At 31.4% G+C, this 26759-nt stretch overlaps 1 protein-coding gene across 1 annotated transcript in view; it reads right to left on the reverse strand.

Annotated features, from left to right (window-relative positions):
* LOC145243566 (vezatin-like) overlaps window positions 1-26759 on the reverse strand; it is a 104011-nt gene that overhangs the window by 12813 nt on the left and 64439 nt on the right. Inside the window, exons 9-11 of the mRNA XM_080106548.1 lie at window positions 23288-23507; window positions 17086-17324; window positions 2527-2612 (exon numbers count right to left, since the gene is read on the reverse strand). Of these exons, the coding sequence (XP_079962674.1) occupies window positions 2527-2612; window positions 17086-17324; window positions 23288-23507 (545 nt within the window). The remainder of the gene's footprint in view (window positions 1-2526; window positions 2613-17085; window positions 17325-23287; window positions 23508-26759) is intronic.

Below are 26759 nucleotides of genomic sequence, written 5' to 3' on the forward strand. Positions count from 1 at the left end.
CCTTTTATGTCTGGTCCAGATTTCTTGGAGCTGATATCATGCGCGCTGGATAGTTGGTTCGGTGGAGGTTTTCTCTTAAACTGTCCATCTCCTCTTGATATGCACTGATGTTACTACATATTGCTTTTGCTCGGTGTTGTAAGCAATGGACGATTCCTTTCTTTACATTATATGGATGGCGGGAGTTGAAGTTTAGGTACTGTCCAGTGAAAGTTGGCTTCCGGTATACAGATGACATAAATCCCTGACTATTCGACCTGCAGTCTTATACTCTACCACTGAGCTAATCTCCAGAAGACAATACCTCTGTTAAGAAATGATTTTCTGAGAATCGAATCTCTCTTGATTTGTTGAGAATTATCTCCCTTGACCGGCTTAATATAAATTATTGTCCTGTATAAAATTTTCTTTTTTTTTTAATCTATAAGAAAGAAATACTATTTATTTTTTAAATTTCCGAAACTTATCAGATGAATTACTGTACAAAACATATTTAAGCCAGACATATAAATTAGTTTTGTGTGAAATTTGCAAAAGATAGACTCAGCAGTTTAAGAACCTATGAGGATCTCTCTATCTCTCACATACACACACACTCACACACACACACACACTCACACACGTCTAGAAACGATAATTTGTTGTTATGTTCTTTTTCTATCGTGAACTGTATAGTTGGATGGATTGAGTTCAAATGGTCTAGTAACAGTAAGTTTTTTATTCTTTTTTGTCAAATAAAATTTCATGGAATTTTATTTAAAATTTTAACATTTGTATAAATTTTATTTTCAGTGAAAGCACGTATGGGAATGAGGTTGAAGATGAGGAAAAAGACAAATTTAAAAGGTAAAAAAAAAAAAACAATTTGTATTTCATTCAATTTTAATTTTGTTTGAAAATAATAATTTTTTATAATCTACTAGTGGGGGGGTTGATCAGCATAAAGTATGCTTAAATATGATATTTTAATTTGTGCAGATTTCGTATATTTTATTATAGTCGTGATTTCAAAAGTTAAAAAAAAATATATTTAAAGGTGAATTAGAAAACTTTAAATGTCATGAAATGATAAAATCATTTTTTTTTATTTACTTTGTTGGTCTTGTATTCCAATATTTTGCTAATAAAATTAGCCTCATCAAGGTTTTATGTCCAGTCAGTATTTTTTTTTTATTTTGTTATTATAATGGAGGAGGTAAGCAGAGTATGAATGTGTCATCTACATATCGCAACCACATTATTGTCTTTAGTGGTGTTGATCCTAATGTCATTTCCTCAAAGTATTCCATGTATGCATTGGCCAGTACTGGGGACAATGGTCATCTCATTGCTAGACCTTCTTCCTGCCGATATATATCAGATCTCATAACAAAGTATGTAGTTTCTACGCAGAAGGTCACCATCTCCATTACATTGGGATGCAAGTGTGTTCTTCCAGTGAGGCATCCGATGTCAGCTTGTTCTCTACCACTGCCAGAGTCTCATCAGTGGGTACTTTCGTGAACAGACTCCCTATATCTAGGCTCAGCATCTGGTTGGAATGAGTGGGATCATTGTTTATTATTTGCACAAAATGAGCTGAGTTCTTGACGTATGCTGGAGATTTGCCAATGATTGGGGTGATTATATCTACCAGGAATCCGCTCAATGGATGGCATGCTGAACCTCCAGCACTGACGATGAGTCTCAATGAAATACCATCCTTATGAATCTTGGGGAGGCCGTATAGGTGTGGTAGCTTGCTGTAATGCTTTACTAGCTGTCTGTATTTTGCAGGTGGTTTAAGGTCCTTATTCTTACTGAGGATCTGTAACAGCTTCCTTTCTGTTTTCAAGGTCAGATTCTTTTTCACTTTACAGTAGCCACCAGATTCTATTAAATCTGACAATTTCTTGGAATATTCTGCTCTATCCATTAACACTGTTACATTACCTTTGTCAGCTGGTAGTATTATATCATGGTCACCAAACAGGGACTTGATAGCTCATACTTCTTTGTTTGAGAGGTTCGGTTGGAAGGCTTTGAATTCCCAAGTGCTTGTCTCACTTTGCCACAATTATAAAGCGGATTCCATACTTAGATATGATAGCTCCAATAGAGGAGGCAGCCTTGAATAAACTGAAAGCACATGAACTAAGGAAGAGGACACAGATACGACAATGGCAGAAATTAAGGAAATATTATCTTTGTATTCAGAGAAAAGGTCGAAGAGTTTGAACAGTGAGCTTTCAGCTAGAGTTTTGTTTATGACGATCAGTGGTTGAGAAAGTTTTAGGTTTTCGATGCTTTATCTCAAATTTGGAAATCTTTACGGAATTTTGAATTAGAAATCTTTATAGTGAATTCTAGAATGTGTACAGAGTATGTAAATTTCATACAAATTCCCAACTCAAACAAGACACACAAGTAGGTCGGGTTAGGTCGGGTTAGGTCGGGTTAGGTCGGGAACAACATCAATCAAAACATTATGCATGATTATGATAATCCAAACGATACAAAATTTTCAAGAAATAAATAAAAACCTACCTCATCCACAATAACCGGATCAATATCATCGGCTGAAATGATTTTGTTCACTTTCTCTGGTTCAGATGTCGGCGTTAGTTTCGGAACTGAAAGTGGAAAAGGAAATTTAATCGCAGCCTGAAATGAAATAATAAAATAACTGCACTGAGTTATATCCCTTGCACTGAAGTAGAAAGAGTTCTCTGCCCATGAGCAACATTACAGTTTGAGAGATAAACAGATGTTTAGTTCTCTTCCACTGCAAGAACTGTGACACCAGAGTCAGAAAGCGGGATAGAGAAGTCAGCGCCTCAAAGGAAGGGCACTCTAGCCTGCAAAAAAAATGCCTGGGTATACCCACCGGCATTTCCCGTGGAGGGCCTCTCTGGCTATTAGCAATAAACTAACCCCTTCACAAAATCGGAAAACAAAGCTTGGGATGGTGGACCTCCTAGAAATGCACAGAACTAAACTCCCACCGCAAAATCAACAGGGACTGGATCAATGCAGGAATGGTCTCATCTCTCTGGATTTTGGGGCCCACACTTTAATCATAACGCATCAACCATTTAATATGGAAATTGTTGAATAAATCTGTTAATTCTCCATTCTTTGATCAACTATAGGGTAACCCCCCCCCCAAAAAAAAAAGGGCATTCAATTGTTTTTCTGAGCATTTTACAGTCAACGGAGAAAAAAAGGCAAAAGACCCTAGTGTTTTGATGTTATGTTTTGAATATAATAAATTAGTTATGATCAAAGTTTCATTTCATTCGGACAAAATATTAAGAAACGGGGCCTAATTAGAGTTGGGGTCCGTTTTTTTTTTGGGGGGGATCACCCTGTATTATTATCAAATGTAAAAATAACAAATGTGTGTATATATATATATATATATATATGGGAGAGGCAGCCTACTGAAATTTTTTTCTCTTTTATAGTGGTTCAATATTCTACCATATTTTTCACATTTTTAATAATTTTAATGTAATTATTTATTAATTATATAAGAAATTTCTCAGTAAATGTTATCAAAAAGTTTTTCAATATTTAATTTTTCCAAAGATTTTCACGTCATATACATGATTTTTAATTTCAAAAAACTAACATTTCAGCCCAAAACGTACATTAAAATAATCCACAATGCATTCTGGAATATACCAGACTTCATTGCTTTGAATGTTACAATTGGAATATGCTTTTCATGCAATCATTTTAGATTTAATTTTAAATTTATGTGCTAACAAGCAAACTTTATAATTACCTATATTTATTTTGCTAAAAACATTTCCTCTGATGACATGAGCCATTCATTAAAAATCCATGGATTAAAGAAAAAGCTGAATTATTTTGTAATCCTTGTCAAACTATAAAAATTTACAACCCATAATTTACACAATTTCATTCAAAGTTTTATTTGAGGTTAATATAAATATGTCCTATTAATTTTTTCCATTGATATAAATATGTCCTATTAATTTTTTCCATTAATATAAATATGTCCTATTAATTTTTTCCATTAATATAAATATGTCCTATTAATTTTTTCCATTAATATAAATATGTCCTATTAATTTTTTCCATTAATATAAATATGTCCTATTAATTTTTTCCATTAATATATGTCCTATTAATTTTTTCCATTAATATAAATATGCCCTATTAATTTTTTCCATTAATATAAATATGCCCTATTACTTTTTTCCATTAATATAAATATGTCCTATTAATTTTTTCCATTAATATAAATATGTCCTATTAATTTTTTCCATTAATATAAATATGTCCTATTACTTTTTTCCATTAATATAAATATGTCCTATTAATTTTTTCCATTAATATAAATATGTCCTATTAATTTTTTCCATTAATATAAATATGTCCTATTAATTTTTTCCATTAATATATGTCCTATTAATTTTTTCCATTAATATATGTCCTATTAATTTTTTCCATTAATATATGTCCTATTAATTTTTTCCATTAATATAAATATGTCCTATTAATTTTTTCCATTAATATAAATATGTCCTATTAATTTTTTCCATTAATATAAATATCTCCTATTAATTTTTTCCATTAATATAAATATGTCCTATTAATTTTTTCCATTTATATAAATATGTCCTATTAATTTTTTTCCATTAATATAAATATGTCCTATTAATTTTTTCCATTAATATAAATATGTCCTATTAATTTTTTCCATTAATATAAATATGTCCTATTAATTTTTTCCATTAATATAAATATGTCCTATTAATTTTTTCCATTAATATAAATATGTCCTATTAATTTTTTCCATTAATATAAATGTCCTATTATTTTTTTCCATTAATATAAATGTCCTATTATTTTTTTCCATTAATATAAATATGTCCTATTAATTTTTTCCATTAATATAAATATGTCCTATTAATTTTTTCCATTAATATAAATATGTCCTATTAATTTTTTCCATTAATATAAATATGTCCTATTAATTTTTTTCCATTAATATAAATATGTCCTATTAATTTTTTCCATTAATATGTCCTATTAATTTTTTCCATTAATATGTCCTATTAATTTTTTCCATTAATATAAATATGTCCTATTAATTTTTTCCATTAATATAAATATGTCCTATTAATTTTTTCCATTAATATAAATATGTCCTATTAATTTTTTCCATATTTTTTTTTTTTTTTTACAGACTCTACTTTTGTAAAAGCTATATCGCCTAAAGAGGTCTCACTTCTTCCATCTTCCTTCCCCTCTACACCTCCCTGGTGCATCCGATTTTCAAATACAGTATTCAGGCCACATCTTCCATTATGTGAAGGACGTTCAACGTCTCGAACAGGTTCAGTGTCTGGCAACAAGAATGGTGGCTGATCTCAAAGGTCTATCCTATGAGCAACGTTTAAGGGCTCTAAATCTTTTTTTCCTTGAGGTTTCGAGGTGACTTCATCATTGCGTACAATATCTTTCAAGGATGGTGTGACCTGGACTAGGACCTGTTCTTTACCCCTACACCGGATGGGCACACGCAAAAAGTCTACCTTCACCCCTGCCCTGGATTACAAGCTCTGTGGACACACGTACAAGATCTATTAGAGTCTTCAATGCCAAGCAGCATTCTTGGTTTGAGTGGCATCTCCGTGGAACCAGCTACCCGATGAGATCGTAAACCAGCCCACACTACAGGGCTTCAAGGCAGCCTTGGACAGACGGTGGTCGGACCTCCACGTATTGTATAGTTTCTCTTTGTATATAGTCCCCTAAATTCTCACAGACTTTTTCCCCTCGTAAATGGCTTGTGCATTTATTCTTTGCAAATCGAATGAATGAATGAATTTTAACCGTGTAGTGACATATAAAAATAAAAAAATACTTCAGTATCGAACACTTTTGTATGAACCTCACTAAAAATTTATTGGTTGTTTTAAATAAATATACAGTAGAACCCCAGGATACAGCATTAAGAATTAGTAATAAAATACAATACAGCATATAATACACATGTATATAATCAAATAACATCATAAGGCTGGGCAAATACAGTCACCAGGGTCAGGAAAAACATTGTATTTCATATCATAACCTGAAAAAAAAACAATCCCAGGGTTCTACTATATATATATACTAGCAGGGCTACCCGGCGTTGCTCGGGACCGTATAAACAATGAAAAAACAAAAGCAGATATTGAACATGTTTTATTCTTAGGGGAGAGGAATCTTTCATCTCAAGTTTTAGCGTTACAAACAAACATTTGTCTTTTATATATATAGATAATGACAGGTTTTTTGGGGGCCCCCCCTCGAAGATAACTGATCAGTTGACCAACTTCTAGCATTCCGTTTGACGTGAAATTTCGATATTTGTCATCCGGGTGATGGGGCTTCGATATGATACCAAATTTGTCAAGTTTGGTTCCGTCTTTCTAAAGTTTTAGCATTACAAACAAACATACATACACACAGACGTTTGGCTTTTATATATATAGAAGACTAGCAGGGCTACCCGGCGTTGCTCGGGACCGTATAAACAATGAAAAAACAAAAGTAGATATTGAACATATGTTTTATTCTTAGGGGAGAGGAATCTTTCATCTCAAGTTTTAGCGTTACAAACAAACATTTGTCTTTTATATATATAGATAATGACAGGTTTTTTGGGGGGCCCCCCCTCGAAGATAACTGATCAGTTGACCAACTTCTAGTGGTCCGTTTGACGTGAAATTTCGATATTTGTCATCCGGGTGATGGGGCTTCAATATGATACCAAATTTGTCAAGTTTGGTTCCGTCTTTCAAAAGTTTTAGCATTACAAACAAACATACATACATACACACAGACGTTTGGCTTTTATATATATAGAAGATATATATATATATATATATATACGCACATCTTATCTTTCTTTTAATAATATATTGGAATTCTTACCCTTTTCCTTGTACCTATTTGTGAATTATTCCACGGATTTCTGTCTTTTAGATTACTTTGGACCATCTTCCAATTACGCGATTCCCTTGGATTTTACTTGTGGAAATAGAAATTTAACCAACTTTTTTAGATTTTACCGTCATTGGATATTTTACCCTTCACCAGACTATCCATTCACGTGAAATCACTTTTTTCTTCACCATATTCCCTCTGCTTCACTTTTTGTTACCAAGTAAGATCTATGACTTAATTGTAGTTTCATTAAATACTTTTGCAAGCAAAATCCCATCTCGCATTTTACTAAATCCTGCCCTCTGATGAGAAGGAAAGTATTTCTTCGAAACTCCGCGGATTAAGGACTATCCACTTATTTTGTACTTTTTTTTTAAAATTAAATATGTTTTTAACTCTTCTTCAAAGTGTTTTTTTCAAAGTGTTTTTTTTTTAACTACTTGTTCTTTATATACTAGCAGGCCACCTGGCATTGCCCAGTCACAAAATACACATAAAAATCTGAGATATCAAAGCATATCAAAACTTGACCAATTAAATGTATATTTGGCAGGCATAGTTTAACGTAGCGTTTATACATTATGTTAACATTGACATTGGGAATTGAATCTTCAACCTTCAAGAGAATATCACTTCCACAATTGATTTTTTTTTTCAAGTACTCTAATCACTGTGTCACGGGTCCAGTGTGGGCAACCAAAAGATACAATTGCGAATTACTTAGGACCTCTATCTAATCATGGCTGACAGAACGAGAGCATGCTACCCCCATGAAGTAAATAAAAGGTTTTGTTCAAAATATCATCCAAGTTCCCCGAGTTCAACAAGATACACCTGAAGAAGGTCGGAGGTTACATCGACCGAAACGTTGTGAAAATCACACTCAAAATGAGAAAAGCAGTTCGATGAATCCAAAGAATACGAATACTCAATCCTCATCTCAAAATTTTAGAAAGAGAATAAAATTTTAATTAAAAATGAAAATCAATTTTATCGTATTTTGCCAATCTGTCATTCATTATTATTTGATTAAATGACAGACTGACTTACCTCCTCTTGATTTATGAAAGTTTCTGCTCTCATCGATGGTAAATCAACAAAACTGAGTTTATTTTTAATTGAAATTCTATTCAGTAATTTTTCGTAAAGATACCTATTTTTGCCTGATGCATAAGTATATAAAAAAAGTTTGGTACTTGTAGTTTAATCAAGACATTAAAAAATGAAATTATTGAAAAAAAGGTTACATTGCACGTATCTGTTACGGAATGAAGCTTTCCCCCCAAAAAAAAGTTCACTTTATTTCATCAAGTATTTTTTTTTATTTTTTTACATTGAAAAAAAAAAAAAAAAATTTGTTATGATACCGAGCAAAATGTTCGATTTTTAGGAAGAAAATCTTGTATTAAAGATGGGGAGGGAGTGTCTGCACTTTAAACTGAGTTATCTCCCCGTGGTCAAAAAATTCCAAGATGGCTACCTTCAACGTGCTTTCATAAAAATGTGTTTTGCGCTGTAAAAAAAAAAACAAAAAAAACTACTCGATCAAATTAAGTGAAATTTTTTTTCGGAGATCTTCAGTTCAAAACCGACACATTTTGCCTTTAATGGTTTTATGAAATGTTGCTGATATTGCTACTGTTTTTTTGTCTAGTTTCATGCATGAAATCATAACTAACCTCTATCAATGAAGCCAAAAGAATTAAACGTCTCAAATCAGAAAACAAGAAACAAGATGAGTATATTTGCTGATGATACAATGCTCTACAACAAGCATGAGGGAAGAACAGATGTACACAAATCTAAGACAATGGCAGAATTGTTAAAAAATGACCTCCAGACTATAGTGGAATTGGGCTGCAAATGGATGGTAACATTCAATGCTGCTAAGAATAAGCTTCTTTCCTTTAACAATTACAAGATGCCTCTCCAACCACTGATATCAATGACAAATAACACCTTACTTGAGAATTCTTTCTTTTAAATTACTTAGCTTAACATCTGCGGCCAATATGAACTGGGACAAATACATTGAAGACATTGCGAAGGCTGCTGCAAAGAAGGTGGGTTCCCTCTATCAAGCTAGAAGACTACTCACACTTGAGAGTATCCTGTACCTCTACATGCACGGAGTATTGTTACCCCATCTACTACTAGTCTCTCCCTCTTGGATAGGGTCCAGAAAAGAGTTTTCAATCTAAAAGGAGGTCCGACTTTGTAAACTAAGCTCCTATCCCTGCGTCATCACCGCAATGTTGCATCTCTGAGGTATTTTGATATAACGTGTTCTAATGAACTCGTTGCACTTGTGCTCCTTCGACGTACATATCCCCGACAAACCCGCTTAGCAACAAAATCTCACCCCTTCACTATTGAAGTCCATAAACGCCAGAAAGTTTTCTACTCTAATAATTTCTTCCCTCAAACAGCTAGACTTTGGAATTTCCTTCCTGCTACCCTGACTGTACTGATATGCAGAAGTTTAATTGTAATGTGAACCAACATCTTGTTAATCTTTCCTAGGTATGGTCCCAAATAGTAGCCCTTATGTCCAAGTGGTGATATACCTTGTTAGGAATGAACGCTAGTAAAAAAAAAAAATATATATAAATAACAATCAAAGTTTTTAATATTGATTTTGTCCTTTTTTTATTTTTTTTAAACGTTTCTTGAAGACATATTATAGATCATATATTAGTTCATCTGTTGGAACTCGTTGTGGTTAGCATTTAGGCCTCGGCAATTCCATTGGATTATCTTATGGTTTGGCATTAGGATTTTTCCTTTAGTTTGCTATTTTTTTTTTTTTTTTTCAAAAGGTTAATGCTTTTTTTTTTTTTCAAGACGCTAGTGCTTTCTTTTGGTTTACTGTTTTTGTTTTTATTCTTTTTTATATAGTGTTTATTTTTTGTACTGCTCTTTTTTATATGATATGCGTTATATCTTTTTTATATGATATGCGTTATATCGTTTTTATATGATATGCGTTATATCTTTTTTATATGATATGCGTTATATCTTTTTTATATGATATGCGTTATATCTTTTTTATATGATATGCGTTATATCTTTTTTATATGATATGCGTTATATCTTTTTTATATGATATGCGTTATATCTTTTTTATATGATATGCGTTATATCTTTTTTATATGATATGCGTTATATCTTTTTTATATGATATGCACTATATCTTTTTTATATGATATGCGTTATATCTTTTTTATATGATATGCGTTATATCTTTTTTATATGATATGCACTATATCTTTTTTATATGATATGCACTATATCTTTTTTATATGATATGCACTAGATCTTTTTTATATGATATGCGTTATATCTTTTTTATATGATATGCGTTATATCTTTTTTATATGATATGCGTTATATCTTTTTTATATGATATGCGTTATATCTTTTTTATATGATATGCGTTATATCTTTTTTATATGATATGCGTTATATCTTTTTTATATGATATGCGTTATATCTTTTTTATATGATATGCGTTATATCTTTTTTATATGATATGCGTTATATCTTTTTTATATGATATGCGTTATATCTTTTTTATATGATATGCGTTATATCTTTTTTATATGATATGCGTTATATCTTTTTTATATGATATGCGTTATATCTTTTTTATATGATATGCGTTATATCTTTTTTATATGATATGCGTTATATCTTTTTTATATGATATGCGTTATATCTTTTTTATATGATATGCGTTATATCTTTTTTATATGATATGCGTTATATCTTTTTTATATGATATGCGTTATATCTTTTTTATATGATATGCGTTATATCTTTTTTATATGATATGCGTTATATCTTTTTTATATGATATGCGTTATATCTTTTTTATATGATATGCGTTATATCTTTTTTATATGATATGCGTTATATCTTTTTTATATGATATGCGTTATATCTTTTTTATATGATATGCGTTATATCTTTTTTATATGATATGCGTTATATTTTCTTATATGATATGCGTTATATCTTTTTTATATGATATGCGTTATATCTTTTTTATATGATATGCGTTATATCTTTTTTATATGATATGCACTATATCTTTTTTATATGATATGCACTATATCTTTTTTATATGATATGCACTATATCTTTTTTATATGATATGCACTATATCTTTTTTATATGATATGCACTATATCTTTTTTATATGATATGCGTTATATCTTTTTTATATGATATGCGTTATATCTTTTTTATATGATATGCGTTATATCTTTTTTATATGATATGCACTATATCTTTTTTATATGATATGCACTATATCTTTTTATATGATATGCGTTATATCTTTTTATATGATATGCGTTATATCTTTTTTATATGATATGCGTTATATCTTTTTTATATGATATGCACTATATCTTTTTTATATGATATGCACTATATCTTTTTTATATGATATGCACTATATCTTTTTTATATGATATGCACTATATCTTTTTTATATGATATGCACTATATCTTTTTTATATGATATGCGTTATATCTTTTTTATATGATATGCGTTATATCTTTTTTATATGATATGCGTTATATCTTTTTTATATGATATGCGTTATATCTTTTTTATATGATATGCGTTATATCTTTTTTATATGATATGCGTTATATCTTTTTTATATGATATGCGTTATATCTTTTTTATATGATATGCGTTATATCTTGTTTATATGATATGCGTTATATCTTGTTTATATGATATGCGTTATATCTTTTTTATATGATATGCGTTATATCTTTTTTATATGATATGCGTTATATCTTTTTTATATGATATGCGTTATATCTTTTTTATATGATATGCGTTATATCTTTTTTATATGATATGCGTTATATCTTTTTTATATGATATGCGTTATATCTTTTTTATATGATATGCGTTATATCTTTTTTATATGATATGCGTTATATCTTTTTTATATGATATGCGTTATATCTTTTTTATATGATATGCGTTATATCTTTTTTATATGATATGCGTTATATCTTTTTTATATGATATGCGTTATATCTTTTTTATATGATATGCGTTATATCTTTTTTATATGATATGCATTATATCTTTTTTATATGATATGCGTTATATCTTTTTTATATGATATGCGTTATATCTTTTTATATGATATGCGTTATATCTTGTTTATATGATATGCGTTATATCTTTTTTATATGATATGCGTTATATCTTTTTTATATGATATGCGTTATATCTTTTTTATATGATATGCGTTATATCTTTTTTATATGATATGCGTTATATCTTTTTTATATGATATGCGTTATATCTTTTTTATATGATATGCGTTATATCTTGTTTATATGATATGCGTTATATCTTTTTTATATGATATGCGTTATATCTTTTTTATATGATATGCATTATATCTTTTTTATATGATATGCGTTATATCTTTTTTATATGATATGCGTTATATCTTTTTTATATGATATGCGTTATATCTTTTTTATATGATATGCGTTATATCTTTTTTATATGATATGCGTTATATCTTTTTTATATGATATGCGTTATATCTTTTTTATATGATATGCGTTATATCTTTTTTATATGATATGCGTTATATCTTTTTTATATGATATGCGTTATATCTTTTTTATATGATATGCGTTATATCTTTTTTATATGATATGCGTTATATCTTGTTTATATGATATGCGTTATATCTTTAGTTTATATGATATGCGTTATATCTTTTTTATATGATATGCGTTATATCTTTTTTATATGATATGCGTTATATCTTTTTTATATGATATGCGTTATATCTTTTTTATATGATATGCGTTATATCTTTTTTATATGATATGCGTTATATCTTTTTTATACGATATGCGTTATATCTTTTTTATATGATATGCGTTATATCTTATGTTTGTTTTAGTGAATTTTGATGATTTCTTTCTTTCTTACATTATATTCTGTTGATACGTTTCTGTTTTTACAACCTCCATTTTTTTTTTTTTTTTTTTCAGTTATTTGTATTTGGAGTTTGATCCGTCTCTCCTTTCTCCTTATTTGGAGTTTGATCCGTCTCTCCTTTCTGTTTTATTTCTTGCTTTTCCAATTTATCTTTCAGTTTTTGATGTTTCAGCTGTTTGTTCGATTGGATTATCTATTTCCATTTCTTCAAAGGTGTTTGATTTCTTTTTTGCTGGGTTTTTTTCAGTCTTCTTTGAGTTCATAATTTGTAGATTTTATTGGTTGGAATTTAGGTTTTTGGTACTTTTGTTTTCCAATGGATTTGTTTTTATTTTGAGGACATTTCTTGAGTTTGAGATGAAGTTTTTTTTTTTTTGTTTCATTTTTTTCCTTTAGTTTAGCCTTTTCAATTTGTTGGAGGGAAAACAGCAAAGAAATACCCATTGTAACTGATATGTCCTAAGGTGGCCTATTATTCGGACACTCAAGGATAAAAAAATAAATAAATGTTTTTAGTTTTTTTTTTGCATTTGTCCAAATTAATTTTAATTAGTTTTTAATTCATTGCATTTGTCCGTTTGGTGTGGATTATTTACGTTTGCTTTCTCTGACACTTTAACATAGGTTCTTCATATTCTTCAACTTTGCTTTCTGCTTCTAAGAAGGGGAAGGTTTTATGGTTATTATTTCTTTTTCTTTCATCCAGCGTTCGCAGGATTGGGAGAAGGCTGAGTGGTTCCTTGGCAATTTCCATATTTGTTTTCTTGACATTCTTCATCTCTACGATTTGTTACTCCTTGGCATACGTCTTTATGATGTCCAAATTTTTGGCATCCGAAACATCATGGATGATGATTTCCACGGGTTCCATATTGTATCCAATTTCAATGCTTTGTACTATTATGGGTTGTATTATGGGTTGCATTATGGGTTGTATTATGGGTTGCATTATGGGTTGTATTATGGGTTGCATTATGGGTTGCATTATGGGTTGCATTATGGGTTGCATTATGGGTTGTATTATGGGTTGCATTATGGGTTGTATTATGGGTTGCATTATGGGTTGCATTATGGGTTGTATTATGGGCTGCATTATGGGTTGCATTATGGGTTGCATTATGGGTTGTATTATGGGTTGTATTATGGGTTGTATTATGGGTTGCATTATGGGTTGTATTATGGGTTGTATTATGGGTTGTATTATGGGTTGCATTATGGGTTGTATTATGGGTTGCATTATGGGTTGTATTATGGGTTGCATTATGGGTTGTATTATGGGTTGCATTATGGGTTGTATTATGGGTTGCATTATGGGTTGTATTATGGGCTGCATTATGGGTTGTATTATGGGTTGCATTAAAAGTGAAGATGTGTTTGTTGGAATTCTTTCATTTGCTTTCTTTATAAAAATTATTCTATATTTTATAACCCTTGTTTTTTTTTAAATTTCGTTTGGCACTTCTTCAGGTTTGAACTGATTAAGTTTATTACGAGTAACTTTGATATTCATATCATGGAATATTTTCATTTTTTAAATTTTATTACTTTGTGGTTTTGTTTCTACTTTGATTAATAAATTTCCATTTTTTATTTTCATTGCATTGTTACGTTTTATATAGTTTGATAGAGTTTTTTCTAGTTTAGAAATTTGTTTTTCTCCTAAAGATTCTATTACATAGAATCTAAGAAAGCCTGTGTGTTGTTTTATTTTCTGAATCAGATAGAGATCTTTGGGGTTTTTTTTTGTTTTTGTTTATAGATTGCTTTCTTTATAAAAATTATTCTATATTTTATAACCCTTGTTTTTTTTTTCATTTTGTTTGGTACTTTTTACTATTCCTTTGAACTGATTAAGTTTATTATGAGTAATTTTGACATTTATGTCATGGAATGTTTTCATTTTTAAAATTTTATTACTTTGTAGTTTTGTTTCTATTTTGAGCAATAAATTTCCATTTTTTTTTTCATTACATTTTTAGGTTTTATATAGTTTGATAGAGTTTTTTTCTATTAGAAAAGGAGATAGTTTAGAAATTTGTTTTTCTCCTAAAGATTCTATTACATAGAATCTAAGAAAGCCTGTGTGTTGTTTTATTTTCTGAATCAGATAGAGATCTTTGGTTTTTGTGTGTGTTTATAGATATCAGTTTTTATTTTTAATTTTCACTGCCACAGTATTGGGATCTATCAAAGGAGAGGTCAGAGTTACACAAACCGATATACTCAACTATGTGTCTCTCTCAAACCATCTGTCACAAATATTCGATACACATCCCAAAATCTATGTGGACAAATAAATTTGTTTTCAGCCATGTTTGAATTAATGATCTTCCCATGTCAATTGACCCTCAGCCAACACCTCTTAACGTCTACTTTTGTTAGGATCTTGTTTATTTTTCATCTTAGAATGGAGATGAGTTTTTTTTACTGTTCTTTTATCCATAGTTGTATGTTGATCCTTGTGTTGTGTAGTGCGGGTTTCATATTAAAACATGACGCTGAGTTCATACTGAAGAGAGACGGGGGATTCATATTGGGCCAATACATATAACGGATATAACGATAATTACAAGTAGATATTTATACAGTTCTGGAATGTTTCTTCTTAACTCATATAGCGAGGGTGATAGTGTGATTAGATGCATAATTCTTATATTTCTTGCAACACATATAGAGAGGAGGAAGAGGGATGCATATTCTTGGAAGGGTTACACAATTTTCATAATAAGATGATTAACGCATTACCTTTTCATTTGTGAAATGACGACACGAAGACATCAGTTTTACAAAAACACAAAAATGGGTAAATTTAATTGGACCGATTGAATCGAATTTCACATTTGTTCTACATAGTTTAATCTTTCTACCCTTCGCTTCCAAAGGGAGCAGCTGACCATTGACTAACTCTCCTGATCTCTGCGGACTAGCAGACTCAACTGTTCTGCCTCAATTCCTGCTATATGACTAACTGTAGCTCTTATATTGAGAATCCTCTTTTTGCTATGGCGTCAGAAGTGTGGTTCCAAAACGTGGCCAACTCACATGGTTAAGCACACGTTTTCCAAGCACACTTTTGACAACAAAGAATTCTTAACTAACTTATTTTTTAACCTAACCTATTTTTTTAACAATACGTTTTTAATTTGCATTGTTCATTCTTTTCAGCAGACATTTTTAATTCAGTTTAATTCGGTCGAATGATGATGACGTCAGGAATTCACATTTGTTCTACATAGTTTAATTTTTCTACCCTTCGCTTCCAAAGGGCAGTTGACCACTGACTGACTCTTGATCTTTGCTGACTAGCAGACTCAACTGTTCTGCCTCAACTACCGCCCTGATCTGACTAACTCTTGCTCCTATATTTTGAACTCTCCTTTTTATTATGACGTCAGAAGTGTTTCCAAAATGTGACCAATTAACGTGGCTATGTTTTTCCTAACACACTTTTGACAACAAAGAATTTTAAACTAACCTATTTTTAACCTAACCTATTTTTTTTTAACAACACATTTTTAATTTCTATTGTTCATTCTTTTTGGCTGACATTTTTAATTCTTTTTACAATATAAACAATATCTAATAATTTATAATAGAATTTAACAATAGACCTTTTTAATATTCCGATTTCTAACATTCTATTTCTGAACCTTGCTTACAAGGTTCGAGTCTCGTCTTATCCTAATCTCATTTTCACTTATCTTCTTATTTACATGCAAACTTGTAATACTTGTATTCTGTGTAAATTTGTTTGGTAGTAAACGTTAAGGCTTGACCTGACCAGCCGATTGATCAAATCGAGCCTCTCCAACCGCCCATCTAGCCTAGGTAAGGGCCGAAATGGAATGTTGGGAAATGGAGCTATTTAACCTGACCTCCAATATCCTCAACTATCAGGACCTTGTCCCAATGCATTACGGGTCGCCACCCATGGCTAACAGGTGGCCTCATTGAGGGACTTTTACTCTCTGCAGGGGATGCAGTTGACGTATTTTGATGCCCTACTGACAGGGCGAGGTCAGTTTATTTTGGTACTGTGATTTTTACCTGCGCCCTATACTGTATAAGCATCTAGTTGATAATGGACAAGTTTGAACTTTCATATTTCAGAAAAAGACAAAGTGATTCTTGTTCATACAAACCTTGTTGGGCTTGTTTTTTCTTGTAGATTTTGTTGATCTTATCTAAACCAACTTCCCAGCATCCTCGACACGCATCAAGTTCGGCCTTAACTGATTCCAACTGTTCGTACCATAGTTTTTCTTTGTTGATCAAGTTCTCTTTGATCTCTTCATCATCTTTCTTTTCGCCATCCAATCCTTCTTTTTGCTGGATTTCTGATTCGGAAAATTTTTCCAACTCCGTTGAAAGTTCAAATGATCTGAATAATAATAAAAATAAAAAAAATAAAGTTTGGTACACATGTCAACTGAAATATCCACAAACACAAGAAACTTGCATTTGACATTCGTGCTACGACTGGTGCTTTTTATAACATGTCATTAATCTAAGGGGATAACTCCATTTGACTAAGAGATTTGTTCCTTTTGTTGTTCTGAGAATTTAGGATGCTGAATACACAACTTTGTGGAATTGTAAAAAAAAAAAAAAAAAATGAAACCATTAAAAAAAGAATTAAGCCATTAAAAAATGAACAAAGCCACTAAAAAAAGAATGAAAACATTAAAAGAGAATGAAACCATTGAAAAAGAATGAAACCATTAAAAAATGAATGAAACCATTAAAAAAAGAATGAAACCATTGAAAGAGAATGAAACCATTGAAAGAGAATGAAACCATTGAAAAAGAACGAAACCATTGAAAAAGAACGAAACCATTAAAAAATGAACAAAGCCACTAAAAAAAGAATGAAACCATTGAAAAAGAATGAAACCATTGAAAAAGAATGAAACCATTAAAAAAAGAATGAAACCATTAAAAAAAGAATGAAACCATTGAAAAAAGAATGAAACCATTGAAAAAGAATGAAACCATTAAAAAAAGAATGAAACCATTGAAAAAGAATGAAAACATTAAAAAATGAACAAAGCCACTAAAAAAAGAATGAAACCATTGAAAAAGAATGAAACCATTGAAAAAGAATGAAACCATTAAAAAAAGAATGAAACCATTGAAAAAGAATGAAACCATTGAAAAAGAATGAAACCATTGAAAAATGAATGAAACCATTAAAAAATGAATGAAACCATTAAAAAATGAATGAAACCATTAAAAAAAGAATGAAACCATTGAAAAAGAATGAAACCATTGAAAAAGAATGAAACCATTAAAAAAAGAATGAAACCATTAAAAAAAGAATGAAACCATTGAAAAAGAATGAAACCATTAAAAAATGAATGAAACCATTAAAAAATGAATGAAACCATTAAAAAATGAATGAAACCATTAAAAAATGAATGAAACCATTAAAAAAAGAATGAAACCATTGAAAAAAGAATGAAACCATTGAAAAAGAATGAAACCATTAAAAAATGAATGAAACCATTAAAAAAAGAATGAAACCATTAAAAAAAGAATGAAACCATTAAAAAATGAATGAAACCATTAAAAAAAGAATGAAACCATTGAAAAAGAATGAAACCATTAAAAAATGAATGAAACCATTAAAAAAAGAATGAAACCATTGAAAAAGAATGAAACCATTAAAAAATGAATGAAACCATTAAAAAAAGAATGAAACCATTGAAAAAGAATGAAACCATTAAAAAATGAATGAAACCATTAAAAAAAGAATGAAACCATTGAAAAAGAATGAAACCATTAAAAAAAGAATGAAACCATTAAAAAAAGAATGAAACCATTGAAAAAGAATGAAACCATTGAAAAAGAATGAAACCATTGAAAAAGAATGAAACCATTAAAAAAAGAATGAAACCATTAAAAAAAGAATGAAACCATTGAAAAAGAATGAAACCATTGAAAAAGAATGAAACCATTAAAAAATGAATGAAACCATTAAAAAATGAATGAAACCAAAACATGAATTAAAATATTAGAAAAGTGCTTTTTTCTAAAATGTTTTCATCCTTTTGTTTAATAAAAATTGCAATTCCTCTGCAACTATTTTTTTTTTGTAAGGTTAAAGATTATTTAAAAAGCCTTCACATTTTTTAATAAAAAACGTAGTTGGAAAAAAGTAGTCGTTACTTTTACTCCTTTCTAATGTTTTCATTGTTTTTTTTAAAACCTTAAAATTTATTTTTTAATAAAAAAAAAAGTAGTCAAAAAATATTAAGAGTCATGTTGCAGTTTTCTTCAATAAAAATTTCTTTTCTTTTGTAATGTTTTCATTTTTAAAAGACAAATCTTTTAGCATTCATTTAAAAAAAATTCACACTCATAGATCTGAAAATTAGCCTTCTCATGTTTGTGATATCATAAAAAAACCTAAGTACCTCCACGGCATGTGGGTCTGATCTCATTCCAATCATACTCAATATACTAATTAAGAAATGTTCCGCTGAGCTAGCCCGTCCTCTCCAAACTCTTCAGCAAATGCCTAATTGAGTACTGCTTTCATGATAGCCTTTGTTGTACAAGTGTTCAAAAATTCAGACAAAAGAACTGACCTGCTCAATTATTGCCGCATCAATCTTCTGCCTCTCTTCACCCAAATTTTTATGTCTTTAATCATTCAACATTTTTCCAGCTACGGTATAACTGGAAATGTTTTCTCAATCATTAAATCATTTCTCTCCGATAGGGTTATAAGAGTAGTGGTAGATGGACAAAAATCAGAGGCCTGCAATATAAATGCTGGGGTCCCTCAGGGGTCAATCCTGGGCCCAACTCTCTTCCTGATCTATATCAATGACCTCCCTAAACACATACTTAAATCATTCGTTGACATCTATGCTGATGACACGACCATCTACGGCAACACATCAAAGGCTGTAAATGACAAAGTTCTCTCTGATTCTCTCTCCTCTGATCTCGAGCGTGTGGTTCAGTGGGGGAAGATGTGGCTAGTTACCTTTAATGCATCTAAAACCAAACTCCTATCTTTACATCATCAACGCTCTGATCCCCAGCTGGCATCAATTGTGATGGATGGCTCTCGTCTGGGTGAGGCCCCGTGTTTTGACAAGCTTCTGGGTTTGACCTTTACTCCTGATCTGAAATGGAACACGTACATCAAGTCTGTTGCCAAGGTCGCTGGAAAGATAGTGGGATCCTTCTACCGCTCCAGAAGATATCTCACTACTGATGCAATTCTCTATCTATATAAAAGCCAAGTACGTCCAAGGATGGAATACTGTTGCCATATCTGGGCAGGAGCTGCCAAAAACAGCCTATCATGCCTTGACAGAATATAAAATAGACTTTGTGGCTTAGTGGGGGATGCCCTTTTCTCTACCCTGTAACCCCTCTCTCACAGAAGAGACGTTGCGAGCCTATCCTTGTTTTATCGTTATTTTCATGGCAGGTGCTCGTCTGAACTCCAATCCCTGGTCCCCTCTCGCCAATCTTTCACGAAAAACACCCGTCTAGCTGAATCCACTGTGAAAAATTTCCCCCACTCTATATCTATGCCTAAATCAAAACGCGGATTCCATGAACAAAGCTTCTTTCTTAGAACTGCACGCCTGTGGAACTCTGTTCCGTCTGCCTGCTTCCCTCCGGACTACAACTTGGATGTCTTCAAGTCTAATGTTAACAAATTCCTAATGAACCGCCCGCCCCCTTAAGTAGACACTCCATCAAATCTCCACACTAACGTAATGTACTTGCAATAACCCTTATCCCTGAGTGGCTTCCGGACCTTGATAGGTGGTGATCACTGTGTAAAAAAAAAAAAAAAAAAACATTAGTCTGCCATTTTGTAAATACTAAGCTTCTTTCTGATCAACAGTATGGATTTAGGGAACCCCATTCTACTGTAGATATTTTAACGGTCATCCCTGAATGCATATACTGTGCAGTAGATAAGACGGGGAAAGCTAGAACTGTAGCCCTAAGGCCTTCGACAAGATCTTAAGAAATGACCTTCAGTCTGTAGTGGAATGTAAGTTGATAATATTTAATTCTACTAAAACTTCTTTCTTTTTCCTGATCTACATTAATGATCTTCCATCATTTCATAATTTGTAGACATTTATGCTGATGACACTACCATTTATGGTAGCACATCTAAGACAGTAAACGACCAAGTTCTCTCCGATTCTCTCTCCTCTGATCTTGAGCAAGTGGTACAATGGGGAAAGGAGTGGCTGGTTACTTTTAATGCATTTAAAACCAAGCTTCTCTCTTTACATCATCAACATTTTTGATCCACATCTGGCATCAATTGAAATGAATGGCTCTCGTCTTCAGGAGGCCTCAAGTTTTGACAAGCTTCTGGGCTTGACCATTACTCCTGATCTTAAATGGAACATGTACATCAAATCTGTTGCCAAGGCTGCTGGAAAAATGGTGGGATTCTTCTATCGATCCAGTAGATATCTCACTGCTGATGCAATTCTCTATCTATATAAGAGCCAGGTACGTTCAAGGATGGAATATTGTTGCCACATTTGGGCAGGAGCTGCTAGAAAGGACTTGTCCTGCCTTGATAGAGTTCAAAATAGACTTTGTAGCCTTGTAGGAGATGTCCTTTTCTCTTCCTTGCAACCTCTATCTCACAGAAGAGATGTTGCGAGTTTGATGTATCGTTATTTTCATGGAAAGTGTTCGACTGAGCTTCAAGTCTATGATCCTCCCCTCGCCAAACTTTCACAAGAAACACTAGCTGAAAACATTATCAATAATTTTCCCCACTCTTTATCTGTGCCTAAACCTAAACGTAGATTCCATGAACAAAGCTTCTTTCTTAGAACTGCACGCCTGTGGAATTGTCTTCCGTTTTCCTGCTTTCCGGCTGACTACAATATGGTTGTGTTCAAGTCTAATGTAAATAAGTTCTTGATAAGCCGTTCCATATAAGTTAACAAATGTACCAAATTGATTACTATATTGTCCAATTTCTATTGTACACTCTTTAACCCTTATCCTCGAGTGGCCCCTTGGCCTTGATAATGTGGTGATGCCTGTGTAAAAAAAAAAAAACCTTCGCAACTACTGAACAACACCTAAAGGCACATTTTTCAAACACCACAGCTTAACATTCAGACAACATGAATTGGAACAAATATATTGAGGACATTGTCAAGAGTTTATACATTCTTTTTATTGGAATCCTTTGAGATGAGTAATTTATGTATTTATTTTTTTAGGCGCAGTGGATAGAGGCATTGAATCTCTAAACATTGTTTGAAAATAGCAGTTTCAATTCTACCCAAAGAAGGCCAGAGGTTTAGTTGGCCAAAACGTGCTGAGCCGACAACAACTATGGAAGGCAGTAATTACTGAAGATACAGTTAAGACACTCAGTATTCCTATCCCGTCGCAGTTAACAACCTGATGAAGGTCAGATGCTGGCTGAAACGTTGTGAAATAACAACTTTAAGATAACAGTTTGCAAATAAATAATAGAGTTCATGAAGATTGTGCCACAGGGTTGTCTGGTTTGCATGGAGTTATCAAATCTGTTGCCAAGGCCGTTGGAAAAATTGTGGGATCTTTCTATCGATCCAGTAGATATCTCACTGCTGATGCTATTCTCTATCTATATAAGAGTTGGCAAAAAAAAAAATTAGTTGGTGACAACTATGGAAGGCAGTAATTACTGAGGATACAATTAAAAGACTCATCATTCCTATTCTGTTGCGGTTAACCACCTGAAGAAGGCCAGAGGATGAGTTGACTGAAATGTTGGGAAACAACAACTATGAAGATGAGGATAACAGTTCATAGATAAATAAAATTGCCAAGGCTGCTGTTGCAAAAAAAAAAAAAAAAAAAAAAAAAAAAAAGGCGTTTCTTCTACCGTGTCAGAAAATTACTCACACCAGCCACAATTCGCCGATGCATGGCATATTGCTGCCACATCTGTGAACATTTGCCACTAGTTTTCACTCTTAGACACGGTCCAAAAAAAAAAAAAAAAAAAAAAAAGGAGTATCAAATCTAATAGGTCCCGCACTATTAATAAAGCAGCAAAATCCAACCCCTTCACTGTTGAGATCCCTAAATGCCGAAAAGCCTTCTACTCTTCCCTCGAACTGCTGGATTTTGTAAATATCTCCTTGTTTACTGCCTCCCCAGCTGTACTAACTTGCAAAATGTTAAATGTAATGCGAACAAACATCTCGCTGCTGAACCACCAGCTAAACACAATCCCAAATAGTAATCTCTTGCATGCTTGGGATTAAAAAAAAAAATTATTTTTAAGTAGATTTGACCGGTTCAATTACTTTGTCTCGTTAAAAATAAAAACATGCTTACCTGTGTAAGGCTGCCCTCAGATGAAGGTCAAGGCTGTGAACAGCCATGTACAGTTCTGACACAGAAGACGTAGCCTGTTTCGGGCTAACAGAACTTTTGGCATCTCGTTCCTGGAAACTACTCCGGTGGAATTCATAGCTATTTCCAAGTGTTGTGGATTGCAGAGTCAGTCGCTTATGAAGGTTGGCAACTAATGGCCAAACTGATGAATTCAGCTTTCCTGGAATAGAAGAGAACCCAGCTTTTTAAAAATGCCATTAAAATCTTATTTTATAGTCATACAAAAATATGAATCAAACAAGAGCCCCCACTCTCAAATATACATAACTATATCTGTGGAAATATATTTTATTTCTTTATAATATATACCAATCCTTATTTAAGAAGCTCAATGTAATTACAGAGCAATATAGAGAATAAATGACAAAAAGTTATATTCTAAAGTTCATGATGTTGACCATCTTATAATTAATTCCTTTAATTCAGTTGACTTTTTTTTTTTTTTTTTTTACATAGGCATCACCACATTATCAAGGCCAAGAGGCCACTCAAGGATAAGGGTTAAAGAGTGTACAGTAGAAATTGGACAATATAGTAATCATTAGTAATGAAAATTTGGTGAATTTGATAACTTATATGGAACGGCTCATCAAGAACTTATTTACGTTAGACTTGAAGACAACCATATTGTAGTCAGCCGGAAAGCAGGAAAACGGAAGACAATTCCACAGGCGTGCAGTTCTAAGAAAGAAGCTTTGTTCATGGAATCTACATTTAGGTTTAGGCACAGATAAAGAGTGGGGAGAATTATTGATAGTGTTTACAGCTAGACGAGTGTTTCTTGTGAAAGTTTGGCGAGGGGGGACCATAGATTGAAGCTCAGTCGAACACTTTCCATGAAAATAACGATACATCAGAGACAAACTCGCAACATCTCTTCTGTGAGATAGAGGTTGCAAGGAAGAGAAAAGGACATCTCCTACGAGGTTACTTATACAATTATTGACAGTATCTGTTTCGTAGTGCAAAATCAATCAATTAATTATTATGTCAATTAGTGAATCTATTTTGCCTTTTGATTTCTTTAATTCAAAATGGTGTAATGGAAACATAAAAGGTATTTGCAGCTTCTCTTCCAATTTTCGAATTTCAATCATGTCAAAACGCACTTTATTTCCTTTTGACGGATTGATGGTTGCTATTTCTTGTGATGAGTTAAGGGCAAAATAGATTCACTGATTGATATAATAATTAAGTGATTGACTTTGTGCTATGAAACAGATACTGTGAAGAATTGTAAATGTCAACTGAATTAAAGAAATAAATTATAAGATGGTCAACATCATGAACTTTGGAATATAGACTTTTGCTATTTATTTACTATATTGCTCTGTAATTACATTGAGCTTCTTAAATAAAGAGTGGTGTATATTATAAGGAAATAAAATATATTTCTACAGATATATATATATATATATATATATATATATATGAAATTTATTACTGTGAGTCCAGAATGAGTTTACAAATTGTTTCAGCTAGAGGAAAATCCTCAAAGAGAGGAAAAATCCAACTAGCATCATCAGAATTCATAGATGGACTACTATGAATTCTGATAATGCTAGTTGGATTTTTCCTCTCTTTGAGGATTTTCCTCTAGCTGAAACAATTTGTAAACTCATTCTGGACTCACAGTAATAAATTTCCTATATACTGCTCTGACTACACATTGAGCACTCTAGTCCGGTTTTTTCACCACTGGTAAATATATATATATATATATATATATATGAAAATAAAAAACGACAATATAAAAATATATACTGATGTATATATATTTATTCCTTTATTCAATAAAGATGATTCATCAATTAGGGATGTAGGATAGTAAAACTCTTTATACTGTGGTGTTTCGAAGCCTAATGCTTCTCATCAGAAGAGAAAAGAAGATGCTAGGTAATTAGGGATGTGACATCAAGCAATAGCTTTTTTTTTTTTTTTTTTTTTTTTTTTTTACACGGTGGTCACCACTTATCAAGGCCCGGAAGCCATCAGGGATAAGGGTCATTGCAAGTACAGTAGGTTAGGTGTTTATTTTACGTTATACGAAACTGATCCCAATTCTAAATTCTAAAATAATTGTATTTTTTTGTTTTAGATTTTGCCTTTCAGCATGTTCATAAGTAATCGCTTTAAAAAAAAAAAAATTAATCTCACTTTAATTTTACAGAGGATTTTAATTAGGCGATTATTCGCTTTCCAAGTAAAATATTAACCAGTTTGCAGTTAAACACATCGTAGAAGTAAGACAGAGCGAATAACCTTTTATTTTCGAAATGGAGTTCTTTTTCTTTTTTTGTAATAAAAAAAATGGTTATTCGTTCTGCTCTGCATTATGTGGTCAAGGATATTTCCAGATAAATTGTTTGATTTCATTAGAACAAAATAATTGGACGTGAGAGGGAGAGGGTAATACATTGGAATTATGGGAAGAACTACAGTGATCTATGCAACAGACGAGGAATATACCTGATAATACAAAATGAAGATATATATACACACACACACATATATATATATATATATATATACACACTAGCTTTTAGCTTTACTGGTAGTTTAAAATCAATGCATATTTATTATTTTTTATCACTACCAGTGGAAGACCGTTTTTAAAAAATAAAATCAAAAAAAAGTTCATTAAAAGAATGGTTTTTAGCATTAGAAAATGAGCACAGATTTTTCAGATTCCGATACCACAAAAAGTTCTGATTTTTTTCGATTCCCAATTCTAATTAATCGTCCCAATAAGGGGGTAAAATTGAAAGCAAAACAGTCGACCAGGGTAAGTCGAATAAGACATTCCTGCTGTTACTTTTGCACATGCGCAAAATCAAACATTCAAAGTTTAAAGTTGCCTAATTTGAAAGTTTTCGTATCCATCTGTCAATAGCTCAGACCGTACCAACACTGGAGAGATAAATAACATCAAAGGTTGGAGCGCGAAAAGTTCTGGTTTCGATTCTAGTACCGAAGACATATATTAAATTATAATATGCATGCATATTTTATGACCGAAAAATGCCGAGCGGCCTACTAAGCTAATTATAATTTTGGTACTTGTACAGTTTAATCAAGACATTAAAAAAATGAAAATATCGAAGAAAAAAAAAAAAAGGAAAATATCGAAGAAAAAAAAAAAAGGAAAATATCGAAGAAAAAAAAAAAGGAAAATATCGAAGAAAAAAAAAAAAGGAAAATATCGAAGAAAAAAAAAAAGGAAAATATCGAAGAAAAAAAAAAAAGGAAAATATCGAAGAAAAAAAAAAAAGGAAAATATCGAAGAAAAAAAAAAAAGGAAAATATCGAAGAAAAAAAAAAAAGGAAAATATCGAAGAAAAAAAAAAAGGAAAATATCGAAGAAAAAAAAAAAAGGAAAATATCGAAGAAATAAAAAAGGAAAATATCGAAG

Source organism: Euprymna scolopes, chromosome 22 (genome assembly GCF_053919585.1).
Source record: "Euprymna scolopes isolate OS-2025 chromosome 22, ASM5391958v1, whole genome shotgun sequence".
NCBI classification, from domain to species: Eukaryota; Metazoa; Mollusca; class Cephalopoda; order Sepiida; family Sepiolidae; genus Euprymna; species Euprymna scolopes.